Raw genomic sequence first — 19,332 nt, 5'->3', positions numbered from 1 at the left:
GCCCCCCGTTAGGATTTTTTTTGGGGGGGGCTGAACCTGCTGTCCCCTGAACCCCTCCCCAGTCAGAGCTTCCCCCCTTGTACTTCCATCCCCCCCCGGACACCTGGGTCGCTCTCCCCATGCAAAAAGTAGGGGGGCTGCTCCCTTTGGGGGCTCCGAGCCCCAGCCCTGCACCCATCTCCCAAGCGCAGGACAGGTTGGGTGTGGGGCAGGGGCTGGATACAGAGTCCAGCCCCCCCACCAGGAGTCGTTTTGCGGGGGTGGGGGTCAGAGTCCTTTCCGGGACACGGCGTCGGCCTGGCGGAGCTCGGCCTCGGACAGCAGCCCCAGGGCCCCCAGCGCCTGGAGAAGCTGCTGCCGAGCGCTGGCGACAAAGCTGTTGGAGAGGAAAGTGGGGAGCCCCCCCACCCCGTCCCGCAGCGTGTAGAGGGGGACACGCACCAGCCCCAGGACCTGCAACGAGACGGGCCGGCTATGAGCGGCGACAGCAAGGCCCCCCCGCCCAGCCCCTCTAAACCCCCCAGCACCCCTCTCTCAGCCCCCCAGCGATCCCTCCCCGCCCAGCCCCCCCAAACCCCACAGCATCCCCCTCCCAGGCCCCCAGCGCCCCCCCAAACCCCACAGCACCTCCCTCCCAGCCACCAGCCCCCCGCGCCCCCCTCCCCGCCCAGCCCCTCCAAACCCCACAGTGCGGTGCCGAGCCGAGCTCCCCACAGCGGGCCCCCCACCTCCAGCCCGTGGTCCTCGGCTTTCGTGGCTCCGTCCTCCAGGGCCCGGAGCTGCTCCAGGCTGAGCCGCTTGGCGTAGAAATGAGCCACCAGGCGCTGGGGCGTCTCGGCGAAGCGCGCCCCGAGATGGTCGCCCTCGGTCAGGCTCAGGGGGGCCGCCCCGGGCCCCAGCTCCTCCCGCAGCTCCCGGTTCAGTCCGGCCTCCAGCGAGCTGTCCCGGGGGTCCACGAACCCGCCCGGGAACCCCAGCCGCCCGTCGAAGCGCATCTGCATCTGGGGGGCAGGGTTAACGGGGGGCTCTGGGAGGTGGGGAGTTGAGACAGTTCCCCGTAGATTCGTCCACCCAGGTCTCTCTCTGCCCTTGAAGCCCCCCCACAAGGGCCTCTATCTGAGGCTCGCCCCCCCCCGAGGCCCTCAAGCCTCGCAACTCCCCAGGGGGACACCCCCAACTCAGCCCCCCAGCTCCCCGGAACTCCCCATCTCAGCCCCCCCAGCCCCCCGCTCAGCCCCCCAGGAGCCCCCCAGCTCCCAGGGCCCCCCTAACTCAGCCCCCCAGCCCTCACCAGCACGGCGTGGCGCAGCGGGACGCGGCCGAAGAGGCGGCCAGGGCAGGGGGCGTAGAGCAGGGCGTGGCAGGCGTGTCTCCAGCCAGGCCCGAGCTGCAGCGCCTCGGCCCGGGACAGGACCCGGGACTCGCCCATCGCCGCCGCCTCCAGCCTCCTGCAGGGCCCCGCCCCTTTCTGCGGGGAGCGGGAGGGGCGGGCGCGCCGCGGCCAATCAGCGCCCGCCAATGGGACACTGAGACGCGCACGGCCCCTCATGTGGGCGGGGCGAATGCGGGGCCGCGGGGGCGGGGCGAAGGGAACGTAGCCCCGCCCACATGCCAAGGTGCTGGCCAATCACGTCGCCCAGGCCCACAGCGGGATCTCCAGGGGGCCCTGGGACAGGATCCCAGGGGGCTGGATCAGGGGGTCCTAGAAAAGGGGAGTCAGCAGGGGGGCTGGAGAAGGGGCTCTAGGGTGCCACAGCAATAGACTGGGAAGTTCCTGTAATAGGGGGTATGAATACAGTGTGTGCCTCAGTTTCCCTCATATGGAAGATGGTTAAGGCGGCTGGGGAGGGCCAACAACCCCTAGCCCTGCAGTGCCCAGTGCATAACCACCCTGGGCCACGCCCCCTCCTCAGGAACCTGGGGCAGGGGGTCCCAGGGTGGTTATGGGGGGAAGTGGAGGCAGGACTCTCTGTGGTGAGGGGGCTGCGGACCTTCCACAACTCTGATACCTCAGGAGGGGCCAGGCTGTGTCCAGACGCCCCCATGCCCCCGTGTTCATGCTGCCAGTAGAGACACTCCAGAGCAAGGAAGTTGGGGGGCTGGGGCTCCCCTGGTCCAGTCCAGGGAGCTACAGGCTGCAAGAGCAGGGGCACATGACCCCAAGGGGGGCTGTGTCACGGAGTTCCCGGGCGACGCTCTGGATCTGCTCCCTATGAAGCCGGGCAGGACTCTGGGGGAGTCTCCTCTTGGGGAGCAGCCTGTCTGCAGGACACACAGCTCACCCGGCTCCCCGCTTCCTGGGTATGACCTCGGAGCATTCAGCATCCTCTGCCCCTCTGTGCACTTCCCACAGCCAGTCCGCCCAGGCGGGGTCCTGGGGAAGCCAGAGGGTCCTGCCCCCCAACTTTGCAGTCAGATGGGACTCTCAGCCGGCAGGGGAAACAGGTGGTTTAGTAGACGACAGGAACATGGTCTAACACAGAGCTTGTAGGTGCAGAGAACAGGACCCCTCAGCTGGGTCCATTTTGGGGGGCAGTGAGCCAGACAACCACGTCTGCACTTCACTTCTCGTCCCAAGCCAGACCCCAACTGACTCCCCCCCAGCCCCCTCTTCTGGGCTTTGTCCCTTTCCTGGGCCAGGAGGTCACCTGATCCCTTTGTTCTCCAACCCTTTAGCTCTCACCTTGCAGGGGGGAAGGGCCCAGGCCATCAGGTGCCAGGAAACAGGGTGTCGGCCATTCTCTGTGTCCAGACCCCTGCACCACCTGCCCTCTAGGGCTCTGCAATGACCATACACCCCCATCCCACCCCCTAGATACTTGAGAACTGCATCGGGGAAACTGAGGCACCCCCACACTATCCAGAGGAAACATTAAGAACAGTCCCGCTTCGTCACAGGCTGCCCCATTGGTGGGGTCCCTAGGGGCTGTTCCCTGCCAGGCACCCTCCCAGCAGCAGGGCAGAGACCACACACACCCCATGGCTCAGCAGTGACCTTTATTGAGCTAGCTGCCGGGGTGCCCCACAGCGGGGCCCTAGCAGGGCGAGTCGGAGGCCTCAGAACTGTCCTTCACATCTGTGCTCTCTGTGGCCTCGCTCACGTCCTTGCTGTCTCCCCCGCTGTCCTCGGGGCCCCCCGGCACCCCCGGGCAGCAGTCACCCCCATGATTGGCCTTGTGCTCCAGCGCCGGCTGTCGGCTCCGTTCCTTCAGCTCCAGCTGCCGCCTCAGCTGTGGGGAGAGGAGGGTTCAGGGGAGCCTGACAGCAGGGGCTGTGGGTCAGAATGAGGGGCACCGGCAGAGCTGCAGGGGAGCCCAGGGCTGGGCTAGCAGGGGCTGCAGGTCGGAAGTGAGGGGCACCGGCAGAGCTTGGAGATGGGGGTGGGGCCGGGCTGGCAGGGGCTGCGGGTCAGGAGTGAGGGGCCCTGGCAGAGCTGGGGGGGTGGGGGCTGTGGGATGGGAGTGAGGGGCCCCGGCAGGGCTGGGGGGTTCTGGGTCAGGAGGGGCTGGGAGGGCAGGGCTGGGCTGGCAGGGGCTGTGGGTCAGGAGTGAGGGGCACCGGCAGAGCTTGGAGATGGGGGTGGGGCCGGGCTGGTAGGGGCTGCGGGTCAGGAGTGAGGGGCCCTGGCAGAGCTGGGGGGTGGGGGTTGTGGGATGGGAGTGAGGGAACCCGGCAGGGCTGGGGGGTTCTGGGTCAGGAGGGGCTGGGAGGGCAGGGCTGGGCTGGCAGGGGCTGTGGGTCAGGAGTGAGGGGCACCGGCAGAGCTTGGAGATGGGGGCGGGGCCGGGCTGGCAGGGGCTGCGGGTCAGGAGTGAGGGGCCCTGGCAGGGCTGGGGGGGTGGGGGCTGTGGGATGGGAGTGAGGGGCCCCGGCAGGGCTGGGGGGTTCTTGGTCAGGAGGGGCTGGGGGGGCAGGGCTGGGCTGGCAGGGGCTGTGGCTCAGGAGTGAGGGGCTCCGGCAGGGCTGTGGGGGCTGTGGGTCTGGAGTGAGGGGCCCCGGCGGGGGGGGTGGCAGGGCTGGGCTGGCAGGGGCCCCGGCAGGGCTGGGGTGGGGGGGGGGGCGGGGGGAGGGCCGGGCTGGCAGGGGCCCTGGCAGGGTGGGGGGTTCTGGATCGGGAGGGGCTGGGCTGTCAGGGGCTGTGGGTCAAGAGTGAGGGGCCCTGGCAGGGCTGGGGGGGGGTGGGTCGGGAGTGAGGGGCCCTGGTGGGGGGGGCAGGGCTGGGCTGGCAGGGGCCCCGGCAGGGTGGGGGGTTCTGGGTTGGGAGGGGCTGGGGGCAGGGCTGGGCTGGCAGGGGCCCCAGCAGGGCTGGGGGGGCAGGGCTGGGCTGGCAGGGCCCTGGCAGGGTGGGGGGTTCTGGGTCAGGAGGTGCTGTGGGGGGGCAGGGCTGGGCTGGCAGGGGTGTTGGGTCGGGAGTGAGGGGCCCCTGCAGGGTGGGGGGTTCTGTGGTGGGAGGGGCTGGGGGGGGACACGTTCTCCGAACCTCGTCCGCCATGTGGGTCAGGTCCCGTTTCATGGCGTAGGCATCTTCCCCGTCAGCATAGTACTTGGGTTCCACCTCACTGATCCTGGGGGGCGTGTGGGGAGCACATTATCAATGGGGGGGTGCCAGGTAGACACTGTCCTGCCCCCCCCAGCCCCGCTGCTGGCCTCTTGGCAGCCCCCCCCGCTTCCCTCTGTCCCCTGCCAGCCACCCCCCCAGCCCACACTCACTGGAAGTTGAGGGTGTTGGAGTAGAGGTGAAGAGCTGCCCGGTTACTGCAAGAGAAGCGGGGGGGGGGGGCGTGTCAGTAAATGGGGACATGAGGCGTCATTTGGTCCAGGCCCCCCCCCCGGGAGAGAGGGCAGGGAGAAAAAGGGAGGCAGGGACCAGTAGGGGAGGGGGCCATTACCCAGCTATGCAGGTTCTCTGGGCAGAGGTGGGGTACACAGGGGCTCAGACCTGGGTGGGGGAGACTTGCTCTGAGGGGCTGGGTGAGGAAACACAGCTGGTTCCAGGGGTGACCCAGACCCAGCAGTCAGGGGGCTGAGCTGTCACCGGCAGGGCAGGGGGTGGGAGACAGGGTTGGCGGTGGGACACCCCAATATTCACCATTGTCATGGAATTCGGATGTTGTGCACAGTGCACCTTAGGGGGGTGTCATTCTCCACGTCAGAGTGCGTGTGCGTGTGCGCGCCTGCTTTCAATCTCCTGACAAGCCGCCTTTCAGGTAGGACAGCAAAAAGGCTCGTTGAGGAAACGCACCCACACACCAGTGTCACCCCAGGGACTGGGTCCACTAGAAACCTCTCCGCGATTGCCTTACACCATGGGAAGTGTGGGACCCAGGTAAGAGCTTTCCAGCAAGTGGGGAGAAGATAGAAAAGGGGAGTGTGACGAAGCGGGACTGTTCTTAATGCTTCCTCTGAATAGTGTGGGGGTGCCTCAGTTTCCCCCATGCAGTTCTCAAGTATCTAGGGGGTGGGATAAGGGTGCGTGATCCTTGCAGAGCCCTAGAGGGCAGGTGGTGCAGGGGTCTGGACACAGAGAATGGCCGACACCCTGTTTCCTGGCACCTGATGGCCTGGGCCCTTCCCCCTGCAAGGTGAGAGCTAAAGGGTTGGAGAACAAAGGGATCCGGTGACCTCCTGGCCCAGGAAAGGGACAAAGCCCAGAAGAGGGAGCTGGGGGGGGGGAGTCAGTTTGGGGCTGGCTGGGGACATGGAGTGAAGTGCCGATGGGGTTGTCTGGCTCACTGCTCCCCAAAATGGACCCAGCTGAGGGGTCCTGTTCTCTGCACCTACAAGCTCTGTGTTAGACCATGTTCCTGTCGTCTAATAAACCTTCTGTTTCCCCGGCAGGCTGAGAGTCCCATCTGACTGTAAAGTTGGGGGGCAGTACCCTCTGGCCCCCCAGGACCCCGCCTGGGCGGACTTGCGGTGGGAAGTGCACGGAGGGGCAGTGGATGCTGAATGCTCCGGGGTCAGACCCAGGAAGGGGGGAGCCAGGTGAGCTGTGTGTCCTGCAGACAGGCTGCTCCCCGAGAGGAGACTCCCCCAGAGTCCTGCCCGGCTTCGTAGGGAGCAGTTCCAGAGCATCGCTCGGGGACCCCATGACAGGGGAACAGTAACATCATAGGGGGACCTCGCTCTCCCTACACCACCACCCCTGGAAACGCCTGAGGGGCAAGTGCTGGGCCCAGGGGACTTGTGCATGAAAACCTGGGAAAGCCAAGGCAGCTTGTGCCATAAGAACCTGCCGGCCGGTTCATCGCCCCAGATGAGAATTGGCTGATTTACACCCCACCTAGCAAGTGGGACGCTCAGTTTGGGGCTTTGTTTAGTTGCTGGGTGATCTGCTTCCATCTGCTGCTCTCCCTTAGAGTCACTTATAAACTCTCTGTTGTAGTTAATACACTTGGTTTGGCTCTAAAACCAGGGGGTGGAAATCCTGCCTGGGGGCAGAAAGCCAGGCACCTCCCTCTCCACATCACGGGAGGGGGAACCGTCACGAGCTTGCGCTGTGCAATTCCTGGGGCAGCGCCTGACAGTTCCATTGGGGGTTTACAGTCGGGGGGGGGGCACTTGAGTAACTGGGCAGTTCCTTAGCCGAGCTCCCCCAGGCAGAGCTGATCTCAGCACGTGTATGGCGCTGCACAGGTGGGACCAACAGGCTCAGTGGGACCCCGGGGGGAACCTGTTACAGGGGGGTTGGCAGTGTGACAAAGGGGATCCGAGGCAGGAAGGTCCCAGGGTAGGGGATGGGGGTGCCAGGCAGGGGGTTGGGGTCCCGCGGGGGGGAAGGCTCACCTCTTGCGGACGTGCAGGGAGACGTACTTGGCGTTGAAGTTCTCGATCATGGCGCGGGACGCCTGGTCCATCAGCTTCTGTGCCAGCCCCAGGCGCCGGTGGGAGCGTTTCACAGCCTAGGGGGACCAAGAGGTGAGTGAGGGGGCATCTCAACCTGCACCCAGCCCCCCCTCGAACAGGGAGCACCCACCCCAGTCAGCCCAGCCCCCCAATAACTCCCAGGCACCCCTCCGCTCCAGACCCCCCTCAAGTCTGGCAGCGCCCACCCCTCCTCCAGCCCCTCCCCCACACACCAGGGAGCACCCCACGCACCAGGGAGGTGATGTGTCCATGGGGCAGGTCGTCGGGGTCCTCCTCCCTAAGGTAATAGGAAACAGGTCAGTGCAGAGCCTGAGGGGCGAGACAGCCCCACGGGCAGACAAGGCGGGGCGTGACGGGGACCGGGGCAGGGAGGAGCAGAGGGAGTGTGGGGGGGCAGTGGGGGGCTTGGAGGGTGCAGGGGCAGTAAGCAGAGGCACCAGGAAGGAGGAGTGGGGGGTTTGAGAGGGCAGGGGACGAGAGGAGCCAAGACAGGGGAGGGACAAGGGAGGCCAGGGTGGGGGAGGAACTGGGGGGCTGCTGATGCCCTGGCCCCATGACTCACATCTTGGCCAGCACATAGCCCACGATCTTGCCGTTCTCGTCCTCAGCGATGTAGGAGAGCTTGGGGGAGAAGGGCCAGGGTGAGATCGGGGGCCCAGGAGGAATTAGCCCCAGGAGACGTCCCTTCCTGCCTGCCTGTAACCGCGGTTCCCCTGGAACAGCCTCCAGGGGAGAACCCAGGCGTCCCGGCCCCCCCAGGGGAGAACGCAGGCGTCCCGGCCCCCCTCCTCTCCCTCCACCCCCCAGGGGAGAACCCAGGCGTCCCGGCCCCCCCAGGGGAGAACGCAGGCGTCCCGGCCCCCCCAGGGGAGAACGCAGGCGTCCCGGCCCCCCTCCTCTCCCTCCACCCCCCAGGGGAGAACCCAGGCGTCCCGGCCCCCCCAGGGGAGAACCCAGGCGTCCCGGCCCCCCTCCTCTCCCTCCACCCCCCAGGGGAGAACCCAGGCGTCCCGGCCCCCCCAGGGGAGAACCCAGGCGTCCCGGCCCCCCCAGGGGAGAACCCAGGCGTCCCGGCCCCCCCAGGGGAGAACGCAGGCGTCCCGGCCCCCCTCCTCTCCCTCCACCCCCCAGGGGAGAACCCAGGCGTCCCGGCCCCCCCAGGGGAGAACCCGGCGTCCCGGCCCCCCTCCTCTCCCTCCACCCCCCAGGGGAGAACCCAGGCGTCCCGGCCCCCCCAGGGGAGAACCCAGGCGTCCCGGCCCCCCCAGGGGAGAACCCAGGCGTCCCGGCCCCCCCAGGGGAGAACCCAGGCGTCCCGCCCCCCCCAGGGGAGAACCCAGGCGTCCCGGCCCCCCCTCCTCTCCCTCCACCCCCCAGGGGAGAACCCAGGCGTCCCGGCCCCCCCCAGGGGAGAACCCAGGCGTCCCGGCCCCCCCAGGGGAGAACCCAGGCGTCCCGGCCCCCCCAGGGGAGAACGCAGGCGTCCCGGCCCCCCTCCTCTCCCTCCACCCCCCAGGGGAGAACCCAGGCGTCCCGGCCCCCCCAGGGGAGAACCCAGGCGTCCCGGCCCCCCTCCTCTCCCTCCACCCCCCAGGGGAGAACCCAGGCGTCCCGGCCCCCCCAGGGGAGAACCCAGGCGTCCCGGCCCCCCCAGGGGAGAACCCAGGCGTCCCGCCCCCCCCAGGGGAGAACCCAGGCGTCCCGGCCCCCCTCCTCTCCCTCCACCCCCCAGGGGAGAACCCAGGCGTCCCGGCCCCCCCAGGGGAGAACCCAGGCGTCCGGGGCGCACCTGCGGCCAGGACAGCCCGTGGTAGAAGTAATATTTCATCTGGTAGTTCTCGGGCAGGCAGAGCAGGTTGCAATGCTGCATGTTCGTCAGGTCCTCGGGCTGCGGGGGGAGGGGGCGGGGTCAGCGCGGGACCCAGGCGTCCGGCCCCGCCCCCAGCCCCTCCTCACTCCGACACTGCACTGCCCCCCCTCACACCCCAGCCCCCCGGGGACCCAGGCGTCCGGCCCCGCCCCCCCGGGGACCCAGGCGTCCGGCCCCGCCCCCAGCCCCCCGGGGACCCAGGCGTCCGGCCCCGGCCCCGCCCCCGCACCCGCGCGTTCCGGATGTTCATGGCTCCGGCTCCGGCTCCGGCTCCGCGTCTCTCGGCGGCGGCTCCGCGCGGCTGCCGAGACCCAGGGGGCGGATCCAGGGCAGGACCCGCCTCCCCGGGCGGCTCCGGCCAATCCCTGGCCGTGCGAGGGGTCGGGGGGCGGCAGAGGGTGGTTGCAGCCAATCGAGAAGCGGAGCAGGGGTCACGCCCCGCCCACGCGTCCCCAGGATCAGCCAATCGTATGGCGGGATCGCAGCACGCGCCCCGTCCATTGGGTGCAGGCTCAGCCAATCCGCCGGAAGGAGGAAGGTTGATGTCGCGAGGCCGGGCGGGTGTTGCCGGCCAATTGGACACAATGATGGGGCGCATGTCCCGCCTCCCCACCAATCTCATTCCCCGAAGTTGCTTATGATCTTGCCCCTCCACACCTTTCAACCAGTCACAGAGCACAATGCACAGGAGCTGTCCAATCACCCTCTCGGGGGCAGAGTGGACACAACCAATAACAGGCCAGGATGAGCGCGATTGACGCTTTCACCGGCCTCTAACCAGCCGGTCAGCGCCTGCCCCCTTAGATTTCCGCCTATTCCTGCCAGCAGCCAATCAGAAGCCGAAGTGGCCTAGAGTGACAGCGGCATGGTCCCATGAGGGCGCAGCTAGGGCCATGTGCTAAGGCTGTGAGCTTCCCTATAGAAGTGCCCCCAACCCTCCCTCCCCGTGGCTCCTGGGGATGGGGCTGTCACAGCTGGGGGTGTCCCTAACGTCCCCAGCCCCGCGCAAAGGGGGCCCCTCCCATGGCGAGTTCGTGGGGACAGCGCCTGGGCACGGAGCCGGGGGGTGGGGGTGGGGACGGGGACGGGGGCAGGGGAAGGTTTTCAGGGTGCTGGGCCCCCCACCACACACCTGCCCAGATGTGAAAGAAGCAGGCCCGAGGCCTGGGCGAGGGGCGCAGGGCGGACAGGGATCCCACTGCGGGGGCTGGGAGCCCGGACGCCTGGGTTCCCTCCCGCCTCCGGGGGCAGGGGCAGGTGGGTTTATCCAAAAGCGGGTCGAAGTCAATTGATTTGTGACGCCGTCAACTGGTGATCGGCGCAAACTGCACCCCGTCCGCCTACCCCCCCCCCGCCCCTAGTGCCCCTCACTTCCGACCCGCAGCCCCCGGCTCCCCCCTTTGCCCCAGTGATCACAGACCCTCTCTCTCCTTCCCCAATTTTTATTGGGGTGACTTTGACAGAGGCAGATTTGGACCCTCAGGAAGTGGGGGTAAATGGGGGGCTCCCTTTGCTCCCCCAAATGGATGCAGGCCTCACCCGAGTGACCCCCCCCACCCAGATTCCCACTGCGAGACCCCCAGAACAATCCCCCCCAAAGCCAGACCCCCCCCGCCAGGCTGCTCCACCTTGTAGGACACCACTTCTGTCCCCAGAGAGCCCCCCGTCTCCCTGGCTGCCCGCGGGGGGCTCTCAGGCCGAGGTACCCGTGAGCGGGGAGTGGCTGGGCAGGGACCCGGCGCGGCGCCGGGACAGCCGGGGACACACGAGCCGGCTCAGCTCCCCCGAGACGCTGTTGCTGAAAGCCCCGTAAATCCAGGGGTTCGTGCAGCTGTTCAGGCTGGCGAGTAACATCAGCAGGGTGAAGGCTGGTCCTGGGGGGGAAAGGGGGGGAGGTCAGCCCCGCCGGCGCCCCTCCCTCCCGACCCGCAGCCCCCTGCCCTGCCGGCGACCCTCACTCCCCCCTGCCCTGCCGGCGCCCCTCCCTCCTTACCAGCAGCCCCCTGCCCTGCCGGTGCCCCTCACTCCGGACCCACAGCTCCCAGTCTCACTGGTGCCCCTCACTGCCGACCCACAGCCCCCTGCCCTGCTGGCGCCCCTCCCTCCCGACCCGCAGCCCCCCAGCCCTGCCGGCGCCCCTCACTCCCCCCTGCCCTGCCGGCGCCCCTCCCTCCTTACCAGCAGCCCCCTGCCCTGCCGGTGCCCCTCACTCCGGACCCACAGCCCCCTGCCCTGCCGGTGCCCCTCACTCCGGACCCACAGCTCCCAGTCTCACTGGTGCCCCTCACTCCCAACCCGCAGCCCCCTGTCCTGCCGGTGCCCCTCACTCCGGACCCACAGCTCCCAGTCTCACGGGTGCCCCTCACTCCCGACCCGCAGCCCCCTGCCCTGCCGGCGACCCTCACTCCCCCCTGCCCTGCCGGCGCCCCTCCCTCCTTACCAGCAGCCCCCTGCCCTGCCGGTGCCCCTCACTCCGGACCCACAGCCCCCTGCCCTGCCGGTGCCCCTCACTCCGGACCCACAGCTCCCAGTCTCACTGGTGCCCCTCACTCCCAACCCGCAGCCCCCTGTCCTGCCGGTGCCCCTCACTCCGGACCCACAGCTCCCAGTCTCACTGGTGCCCCTCACTGCCGACCCACAGCCCCCTGCCCTGCTGGCGCCCCTCCCTCCCGACCCGCAGCCCCCCAGCCCTGCCGGCGCCCCTCACTCCCCCCTGCCCTGCCGGCGCCCCTCCCTCCTTACCAGCAGCCCCCTGCCCTGCCGGTGCCCCTCACTCCGGACCCACAGCCCCCTGCCCTGCCGGTGCCCCTCACTCCGGACCCACAGCTCCCAGTCTCACTGGTGCCCCTCACTCCCAACCCGCAGCCCCCTGTCCTGCCGGTGCCCCTCACTCCGGACCCACAGCCCCCTGCACTGCCGGTGCCCCTCACTCCGGACCCACAGCTCCCAGTCTCACGGGTGCCCCTCACTCCCGACCCACAGCCCCCTGCCCTGCCGGCGCCCCTCACTCCGGACCCACAGCTCCCAGTCTCACTGGTGCCCCTCACTCCCAACCCGCAGTCCCCTGCCCTGCCGGTGCCCCTCACTCCGGACCCACAGCCCCCTGCACTGCCAGTGCCCCTCACTCCGGACCCACAGCTCCCAATGTCACGGGTGCCCCTCACTCCCGACCCACAGTCCCCTGCACTGCTGGTGCCCCTCACTCCCAACCTGCAGCCCCCTGCCCTGCCGGTGCCCCTCACTCCCGACCCACAGCCCCCTGCCCTGCCGGTACCCCTCACTCCGGACCCTCAGCTCCCAGTCTCACGGGTGCCCCTCACTCCCGACCCACAGTCCCCTGCACTGCTGGTGCCCCTCACTCCCAACCTGCAGCCCCCTGCCCTGCCGGTGCCCCTCACTCCCGACCCCCAGCCCCCTGCCCTGCCGGTGCCCCTCACTCCGGACCCTCAGCTCCCAGTCTCACTGGTGCCCCTCACTCCCGACCCACAGCCCCCTGCCCTGCTGGTGCCCCTCACTCCCAACCCACAGCCCCCAGTCTCACTGGTGCCCCTCACTCCCAACCCGCAGCCCCCTGCCCTGCTGGCGCCCCTCACTCCGAACCCACAGCCCCCAGTCTCACTGGTGCCCCTCACTCCCGACCCACAGCCCCCAGTCTCACTGGTGCTCCTCACTGCCGACCCGCAGCCCCCTGCCCTGCCGGCGCCCCTCACTCCCCCCTGCCCTGCCGGCGCCCCTCCCTCCTTACCAGCAGCCCCCTGCCCTGCCGGTGCCCCTCACTCCGGACCCACAGCTCCCAGTCTCACTGGTGCCCCTCACTCCCAACCCGCAGCCCCCTGCCCTGCCGGTGCCCCTCACTCCGGACCCACAGCCCCCTGCCCTGCCGGTGCCCCTCACTCCGGACCCACAGCTCCCAGTCTCACGGGTGCCCCTCACTCCCGACCCACAGCCCCCTGCCCTGCCGGTGCCCCTCACTCCCGACCCACAGCCCCCTGCCCTGCCGGTGCCCCTCACTCCGGACCCACAGCTCCCAGTCTCACTGGTGCCCCTCACTCCCGACCCACAGCCCCCTGCCCTGCCGGTGCCCCTCACTCCCGACCCACAGCCCCCTTCCCTGCCGGTGCCCCTCACTCCGGACCCACAGCTCCCAGTCTCACTGGTGCTCCTCACTGCCGACCCGCAGCCCCCTGCCCTGCCGGCGCCCCTCACTCCCTACCCACAGCCCCCTGCCCTGCCGGTGCCCCTCACTCCCGACCCACAGCCCCCTGTCCTGCTGGCGCCCCTCCCTCCCGACCCGCAGCCCCCCAGCCCTGCCGGCGCCCCTCACTCCCCTCTGCCCTGCCGGTGCCCCTCCCTCCTTACCAGCAGCCCCCTGCCCTGCCGGTGCCCCTCACTCCGGACCCACAGCCCCCTGCCCTGCCGGTGCCCCTCCCTCCTAAGCCGCAGCCCCCTGCACTGCCGGTGCCCCTCACTCCGGACCCACAGCCCCCTGCCCTGCCGGTACCCCTCACTCCCGACCCACAGCCCCCTGCCCTGCCGGCGCCCCTCACTCCGGACCCACAGCTCCCAGTCTCACTGGTGCCCCTCACTGCCGACCCACAGCCCCCTGCACTGCCGGTGCCCCTCACTCCGGAGCCACAGCCCCCTGCACTGCTGGTGCCCCTCACTCCCAACCCGCAGCCCCCTGCCCTGCCGGTGCCCCTCACTCCGGACCCACAGCTCCCTGCACTGCCGGTGCCCCTCACTCCGGACCCTCAGCTCCCAGTCTCACTGGTGCCCCTCACTCCCGACCCACAGCCCCTGCCCTGCTGTTGCCCCTCACTCCGGACCCCCAGCCCCCTGCCCTGCCGGTGCCCCTCACTCCGGACCCTCAGCTCCCAGTCTCACTGGTGCCCCTCACTCAGGACCCACAGCCCCCTGTCCTGCCGGTGCCCCTCACTCCCAACCCATAGCCCCTGGCCCTGCCAGCACCCCTCACTCCCCCCTGCCCTGCCGGCTCCCCTCCCTCCTTACCAGCAGCCCCCTGCCCTGCCGGTGCCCCTCACTCCGGACCCACAGCTCCCAGTCTCACTGGTGCCCCTCCCTGCCGACCCACAGCCCCCTGCACTGCCGGTGCCCCTCACTCCGGACCCACAGCCCCCTGCACTGCCGGTGCCCCTCACTCCCAACCCACAGCCCCCAGTCTCACTGGTGCCCCTCACTCCCGACCCACAGCCCCCTGCCCTGCTGGTGCCCCTCACTCCCAACCCACAGCCCCCAGTCTCACTGGTGCCCCTCACTCCCAACCCGCAGCCCCCTGCCCTGCTGGCGCCCCTCACTCCGAACCCACAGCCCCCAGTCTCACTGGTGCTCCTCACTGCCGACCCGCAGCCCCCTGCCCTGCCGGTGCCCCTCACTCTCAACCTGCAGCCCCCTGCCCTGCCGGTGCCCCTCACTCCGGACCCACAGCCCCCTGCACTGCCGGTGCCCCTCACTCCCGACCCACAGCCCCCTGCCCTGCCGGTGCCCCTCACTCCCAACCCGCAGCCCCCTGCCCTGCCGGTGCCCCTCACTCCCGACCCCCAGCCCCCTGCCCTGCCGGTGCCCCTCACTCCGGACCCTCAGCTCCCAGTCTCACTGGTGCCCCTCACTCCCGACCCACAGCCCCCTGCCCTGCTGGTGCCCCTCACTCCGAACCCACAGCCCCCAGTCTCACTGGTGCCCCTCACTGCTGACCCACAGCCCCCTGCCCTGCTGGCGCCCCTCACTCCCGACCCACAGCCCCCTGCCAGTGCCCCTCACTCCCTACCCACAGCTCCCAGTCTCACTGGTGCCCCTCACTCCCAACCCGCAGCCCCCTGCCCTGCCGGTGCCCCTCACTCCCGACCCACAGCCCCCTGCCCTGCTGGTGCCCCTCACTCCGGACCCACAGTTCCCAGTCTCACTGGTGCCCCTGACTGCCGACCCGCAGCCCCCTGCCCTGCCGGTGCCCCTCACTCCCGACCCCCAGCCCCCAGTCTCACTGGTGCCCCTCAGTCCCGACCCACAGCCCCCTGCCCTGCTGGCGCCCCTCACTCCCGACCCCCAGCCCCCAGTCTCACTGGTGCCCCTCAGTCCCGACCCACAGCCCCCTGCCCTGCTGGCGCCCCTCACTCCCGACCCCCAGCCCCCAGTCTCACTGGTGCCCCTCACTCCCGACCCGCAGCCCCCTGCCCTGCCGGTGCCCCTCACTCCCGACCCGTAGCCCCTGGCCCTGCCAGTGCCCCTCACTCCCGACCCATAGCTCCCAGTCTCACTGGTGCCCCTCACTGCCGACCCGCAGCCCCCTGCCCTGCCGGTGCCCCTCACTCTCAACCTGCAGCCCTCTGCACTGCCGGTGCCCCTCACTCTCAACCTGCAGCCCCCTGCCCTGCCGGTGCCCCTCACTCCGGACCCACAGCCCCCTGCACTGCCGGTGCCCCTCACTCCCGACCCACAGCCCCCTGCCCTGCCGGTGCCCCTCACTCCCAACCCGCAGCCCCCTGCCCTGCCGGTGCCCCTCACTCCCGACCCCCAGCCCCCTGCCCTGCCGGTGCCCCTCACTCCGGACCCTCAGCTCCCAGTCTCACTGGTGCCCCTCACTCCCGACCCACAGCCCCCTGCCCTGCTGGTGCCCCTCACTCCGAACCCACAGCCCCCAGTCTCACTGGTGCCCCTCACTGCTGACCCACAGCCCCCTGCCCTGCTGGCGCCCCTCACTCCTGACCCACAGCCCCCTGCCAGTGCCCCTCACTCCCTACCCACAGCTCCCAGTCTCACTGGTGCCCCTCACTCCCAACCCGCAGCTCCCTGCCCTGCCGGTGCCCCTCACTCCCGACCCACAGCCCCCTGCCCTGCTGGTGCCCCTCACTCCGGACCCACAGTTCCCAGTCTCACTGGTGCCCCTGACTGCCGACCCGCAGCCCCCTGCCCTGCCGGTGCCCCTCACTCCCGACCCCCAGCCCCCAGTCTCACTGGTGCCCCTCAGTCCCGACCCACAGCCCCCTGCCCTGCTGGCGCCCCTCACTCCCGACCCCCAGCCCCCAGTCTCACTGGTGCCCCTCAGTCCCGACCCACAGCCCCCTGCCCTGCTGGCGCCCCTCACTCCCGACCCCCAGCCCCCAGTCTCACTGGTGCCCCTCACTCCCGACCCGCAGCCCCCTGCCCTGCCGGTGCCCCTCACTCCCGACCCGTAGCCCCTGGCCCTGCCAGTGCCCCTCACTCCCGACCCATAGCTCCCAGTCTCACTGGTGCCCCTCACTGCCGACCCGCAGCCCCCTGCCTTGCTGGTGCCCCTCACTCCCGACCCGTAGCCCCTGGCTTTGCCAGCGCCCCTCACTCCCGACCCACAGCTCCCAGTCTCACTGGTGCCCCTCACTGCCGCCCCACAGCCTCCTGCCCTGCCGGTGCCCTCACTCCCGACCCACAGCCCCCTGCCCTGCCAGTGCCCCTCACTCCCGACCCACAGCTCCCAGTCTCACTGGTGCCCCTCACTCCCGACCCACAGCCCCCTGGTGAGGTCTCTGGGCTGGGAACTGGGTGGGGTTCGGGGGTGTGCTGGAGTCTGGGCTGGGTGGGGGGGTAAAGTCTCCAGCCTGGGGGCGGTGGTGGGATGCAGGGTGGGTGAGGTCTCCGGGCCAGGGGGGATTTGGGGGGATGTGGGGGGTCGTTCTCTGGCCTGGGGGAGAGGTCAGGGCTGCGGGGCAGGGGGGTTGGTCTCCAGCCCTGGGGGGGGTGTCTCACCTTCTACAGGCGCCCAGGGGTCCCACACGGCCCAGAGCTGGACGCAGAAGTAGGGGGCCCAGCAGAGCACATAGACCAACACAATGACCAGTGTCATGCGCAGTGTCTTGGCCACGGCCGCCGAGACCCCCCTGCCCTGGGCTCCCCGGGGGCCCCGCCCCAGGCTCCTGGCCACCTCCCGGAAGATCAGGGCTTGGCAGGCAGCGATGAACAGGGTGGGCAAGGCGAAGACCATCAGGGTGACCCAACTGACGTAGGCCCGGGCCCCCCAGGGCTCAGCGAAGGTGGCCCAGCAGTCGCTGGCTCCCTCAGGCAGCCGCACCTTGGAGAAGATGAAGAGCTGGGGCAGGCTGAGGAGCAGTGCGGATCCCCACGCTGCCACCAACGGGGCCTTCCAGCTGACCCGGCCCCGCCGCAAGGCCACCGCCGGCCGGCAGATGGCCCGGTGCCTGTCATAGGTCATGGCCAGGATGACGTAGGACGAGGCGAACATGGCCACCACCTGCAGGTACTTGACGGCCCGGCACAGGGGGTCGGGGCCCAGGAACCGGTCGGTGACGTCCCACAGCAGCTGGGGCAGCACCTGGAAGAGGGCCACCGCCAGGTCGGCCAGGCACAGGTGGCTCATGAAGCGGTGCATGGGAGCGGAGCGAGCCCGGCGCCGGCCCAGCGCCCTCAGCACCAGCCCGTTGCTCAGCGTGGCCATCAGGAAGATGACGGTCAAGACGGTCACCTCGGCAGCAGCCAGGGCGGGGTCGCGGGCATCTGGGAAGGAGGCGTTGGGAGCCAGGGAGGCGTTGGGCATGGCGGGCTGGAGGGAGAGAGGGGGGGCAGCGAGCCCCCCGGTGCCACGTCACTAAACATTGCGATGCAGCACTGTGCAGGAATGCAACACAGCAATGCAGCACAACTCACCACAACTGTGCAAACAACCCTGCGCGGTCAGGTAACGGTGCAATTCCACGCCACAACATCGTATAATAGCGCAGCAGAGGTACACGGTGGGAATCAACTGTGCAAAGCCATGCAACAATCCAGTGCCACACAATAGTGCAATGCTGGGGAACACGGCAACACCTTAGCACAATGCAGAAACAACCAGTGCAAGGGCAGAATGCGACACACACTGGCCAGCCAACAATGCAGCACCGCAGTGGAATGCCAGGGAACGCTGCAGCGAAACCCTTGTGCAGAGGCACAACTCAGCCGCACAACACACCACGCGAACCCAGCGTGGCACCGCAAGGAAACACAACCTGGGGGAAGGCAACCCAAGGGTGCGACACAAGCTCACGATGCAGCCCGGGCTGCGCCGGTACCAGGGGAGCGAACGCTGCAGGGTTGGGGGACAGTGAAATTACGAATGCGACACACAATGCAGGGCTGGGCACCGAGGTGAGAACTAGAACACAGCCGGCCAATGCCACACCACCACAACCAGCCCTTCGGCAAAGCCACCGGCCGGCGCGGGCCCCTGTCACCCCCAGCAGTGTCGCCGCACGACGCGGCCAGGCCCCTGGTTGTGCAGCTGAGCCACCCACTGGTCTGCCAGTGCAACCGGGCCTGGGGTGTCAGCTGGGGCTGCTCCCCCAGACTGGACCCTTCTGGGCAGAGACATGGAGGAACCCCGGCCAGGGCCCCTGGAAGGGCCAGAGACCCCCATTCACACAGGGAAACTGAGGCACAGGGAGAGTAAATAACGTGGCCATGGTCACCCAGTGAGTCAGTAACAGTCAGGGAGAAAACCCAGGAGTCCGGACTCCCAGTCCCCCCTCCCCGCTGCTCTAACCACTAGCCCCCTTCCCCTCCAACTAGGTTTCCTACCCCCCCAGCTCTGCACCTGTCTTACAGCCCCCCTGGGTCCCCCCAACTCTGCTGATACCCCTAGTTCTGGGAGAGGGCTGGTGGGATGGAGCAAGTGGGCTGGAGCCAGGACTCCTGGGTTCTCTCCTCCAAACCTATAAAGAGGGTCCCTGCACTCACCTGTGCTCAGAACACCCACCTGGTGTAGGTGAAGTTTTCTTTCGGGGTTCACCCCCTGTTGGTCTGGGACCCCCCAGAACAAACCCAGCCACAGATACCCCCACTCCCGATCTCCTGGGTTCTTTCCCTAGCCCCCCCTTTCCTGGAGAGGTGGAGGCTCAAGCGCCAGACCCCCAAGAGATGACAGCTGGGGCTCTGTTGAGAGACAGGCAGAGTAATGGGGGGTCTGGGGTGGGGCTTAAAATCAGCAGGTGGCTGGACCCCCCACCACCCAGGCGAGGTAAAAGAGAGAAGGCGGATCCTGGAGTCCGGCCAGAATAAATAAAGATCTTGCTGGATTCTGAGCCCCAGCGGGATGGGGAGGGTGATTGGCCCCCCCCGTGCTATCACCCCCACTCCCCTCCCTTCCCAGAGCTGGGGAGAGAACCCAGGAGTCCTGGCTCCCAGCCCCCCTGCTCTAATAAACCAGCCCCCACGACCCTCCCAGAGCCGGGGAGAGAACCCAGGAGTCCGGGCTCCCAGCCCCCACCGCCCCCTAACCACTAGCCTGCACCCTGGAGATTTAGGGACTTTAGGGCTGTTATAGCAGCTTCCCCCCGCCCAGGAATTCACCCCCCCCGTGTCCCCCCCCCAATGTTTCTTGTACGTCATTCAACGCCCCATTAGTCAGAGACTCATGCTAGGAAGATGGTATCAGCTTCTAGGGAATTGGGCAGGGGCCGGGAGCCCGGACTCCTGGGTTCTCTCCAGGCTCTGGGGGGGCTTGTTTCCAGAGCTGGGGGGGCTGCAGGTCAGGAGTGAGGGGCGCTGGCGGCGCTGGGGGCTGCGGATTAGGAGCGAGGGGTGCTGGCAGGGCTGGGGGCTGCGGGTCGGGA

The 19,332-nt window shown here is 69.1% G+C and overlaps 3 protein-coding genes across 3 annotated transcripts; all 3 read right to left on the bottom strand.

Moving 5' to 3' along the window:
* Positions 1 to 255: 255 nt before the first annotated feature.
* NUDT16 (nudix hydrolase 16) lies at positions 256 to 1,571 on the bottom strand. The gene is made up of 3 exons (XM_038381419.2): positions 1,292 to 1,571; positions 729 to 1,001; positions 256 to 453 (listed from the first exon to the last, which is right to left on the bottom strand). Exons 1-3 carry the CDS (start codon positions 1,547 to 1,549, stop codon positions 268 to 270), a joined length of 717 nt encoding a protein of 238 aa, XP_038237347.2. The 5' UTR covers positions 1,550 to 1,571; the 3' UTR covers positions 256 to 267.
* A 1,407-nt stretch (positions 1,572 to 2,978) lies between these two features.
* Positions 2,979 to 9,115, bottom strand: NAA10 (N-alpha-acetyltransferase 10, NatA catalytic subunit). Its single transcript, XM_038381844.2, has 8 exons — positions 8,967 to 9,115; positions 8,657 to 8,755; positions 7,430 to 7,488; positions 7,099 to 7,144; positions 6,787 to 6,902; positions 4,711 to 4,755; positions 4,481 to 4,565; positions 2,979 to 3,230 (listed from the first exon to the last, which is right to left on the bottom strand). The coding sequence occupies exons 1-8, from the start codon at positions 8,985 to 8,987 to the stop codon at positions 3,036 to 3,038; spliced, it is 666 nt and encodes a 221-aa protein (XP_038237772.1). The 5' UTR covers positions 8,988 to 9,115; the 3' UTR covers positions 2,979 to 3,035.
* A 1,220-nt stretch (positions 9,116 to 10,335) lies between these two features.
* On the bottom strand, positions 10,336 to 18,785 carry AVPR2 (arginine vasopressin receptor 2). Its single transcript, XM_038381988.2, has 3 exons — positions 18,458 to 18,785; positions 16,475 to 17,285; positions 10,336 to 10,611 (listed from the first exon to the last, which is right to left on the bottom strand). Exons 2-3 carry the CDS (start codon positions 17,277 to 17,279, stop codon positions 10,430 to 10,432), a joined length of 987 nt encoding a protein of 328 aa, XP_038237916.1. The 5' UTR covers positions 17,280 to 17,285; positions 18,458 to 18,785; the 3' UTR covers positions 10,336 to 10,429.
* Positions 18,786 to 19,332: the final 547 nt, after the last annotated feature.

The sequence above is a fragment of the Dermochelys coriacea genome, chromosome 23 (assembly GCF_009764565.3).
Source record: "Dermochelys coriacea isolate rDerCor1 chromosome 23, rDerCor1.pri.v4, whole genome shotgun sequence".
Lineage (NCBI taxonomy): Eukaryota > Metazoa > Chordata > Testudines > Dermochelyidae > Dermochelys > Dermochelys coriacea.
This window is presented reverse-complemented; position numbering and strand designations above follow the sequence as displayed.

Bases quoted from the DNA above. Each gene is read 5' to 3' on its own strand.
- NUDT16 (XM_038381419.2), bottom strand. From the start codon at position 1,549: ATGAGGGGCCGTGCGCGTCTCAGTGTCCCATTGGCGGGCGCTGATTGG. The intron at 1,002-1,291 runs GTGAGGGCTGGG...CCTGCCCCCCAG, and splicing joins CGCTGCGCCACGCCGTGCTG to ATGCAGATGCGCTTCGACGG. The intron at 454-728 runs GTGGGGGGCCCG...GTCTCGTTGCAG, and splicing joins CCGAGGACCACGGGCTGGAG to GTCCTGGGGCTGGTGCGTGT.
- NAA10 (XM_038381844.2), bottom strand. From the start codon at position 8,987: ATGAACATCCGGAACGCGCGG. The intron at 7,489-8,656 runs GTGCGCCCCGGA...TTCTCCCCCAAG, and splicing joins ACGGGCTGTCCTGGCCGCAG to CTCTCCTACATCGCTGAGGA. The intron at 4,756-6,786 runs GTGAGCCTTCCC...CTTCTCTTGCAG, and splicing joins TCCCTGCACGTCCGCAAGAG to TAACCGGGCAGCTCTTCACC.
- AVPR2 (XM_038381988.2), bottom strand. From the start codon at position 17,279: ATGCCCAACGCCTCCCTGGCTCCCAACGCCTCCTTCCCAGATGCCCGC. The intron at 10,612-16,474 runs GTGAGACACCCC...TTTCCCCCCCAG, and splicing joins CCCCTGGGCGCCTGTAGAAG to GACCAGCCTTCACCCTGCTG.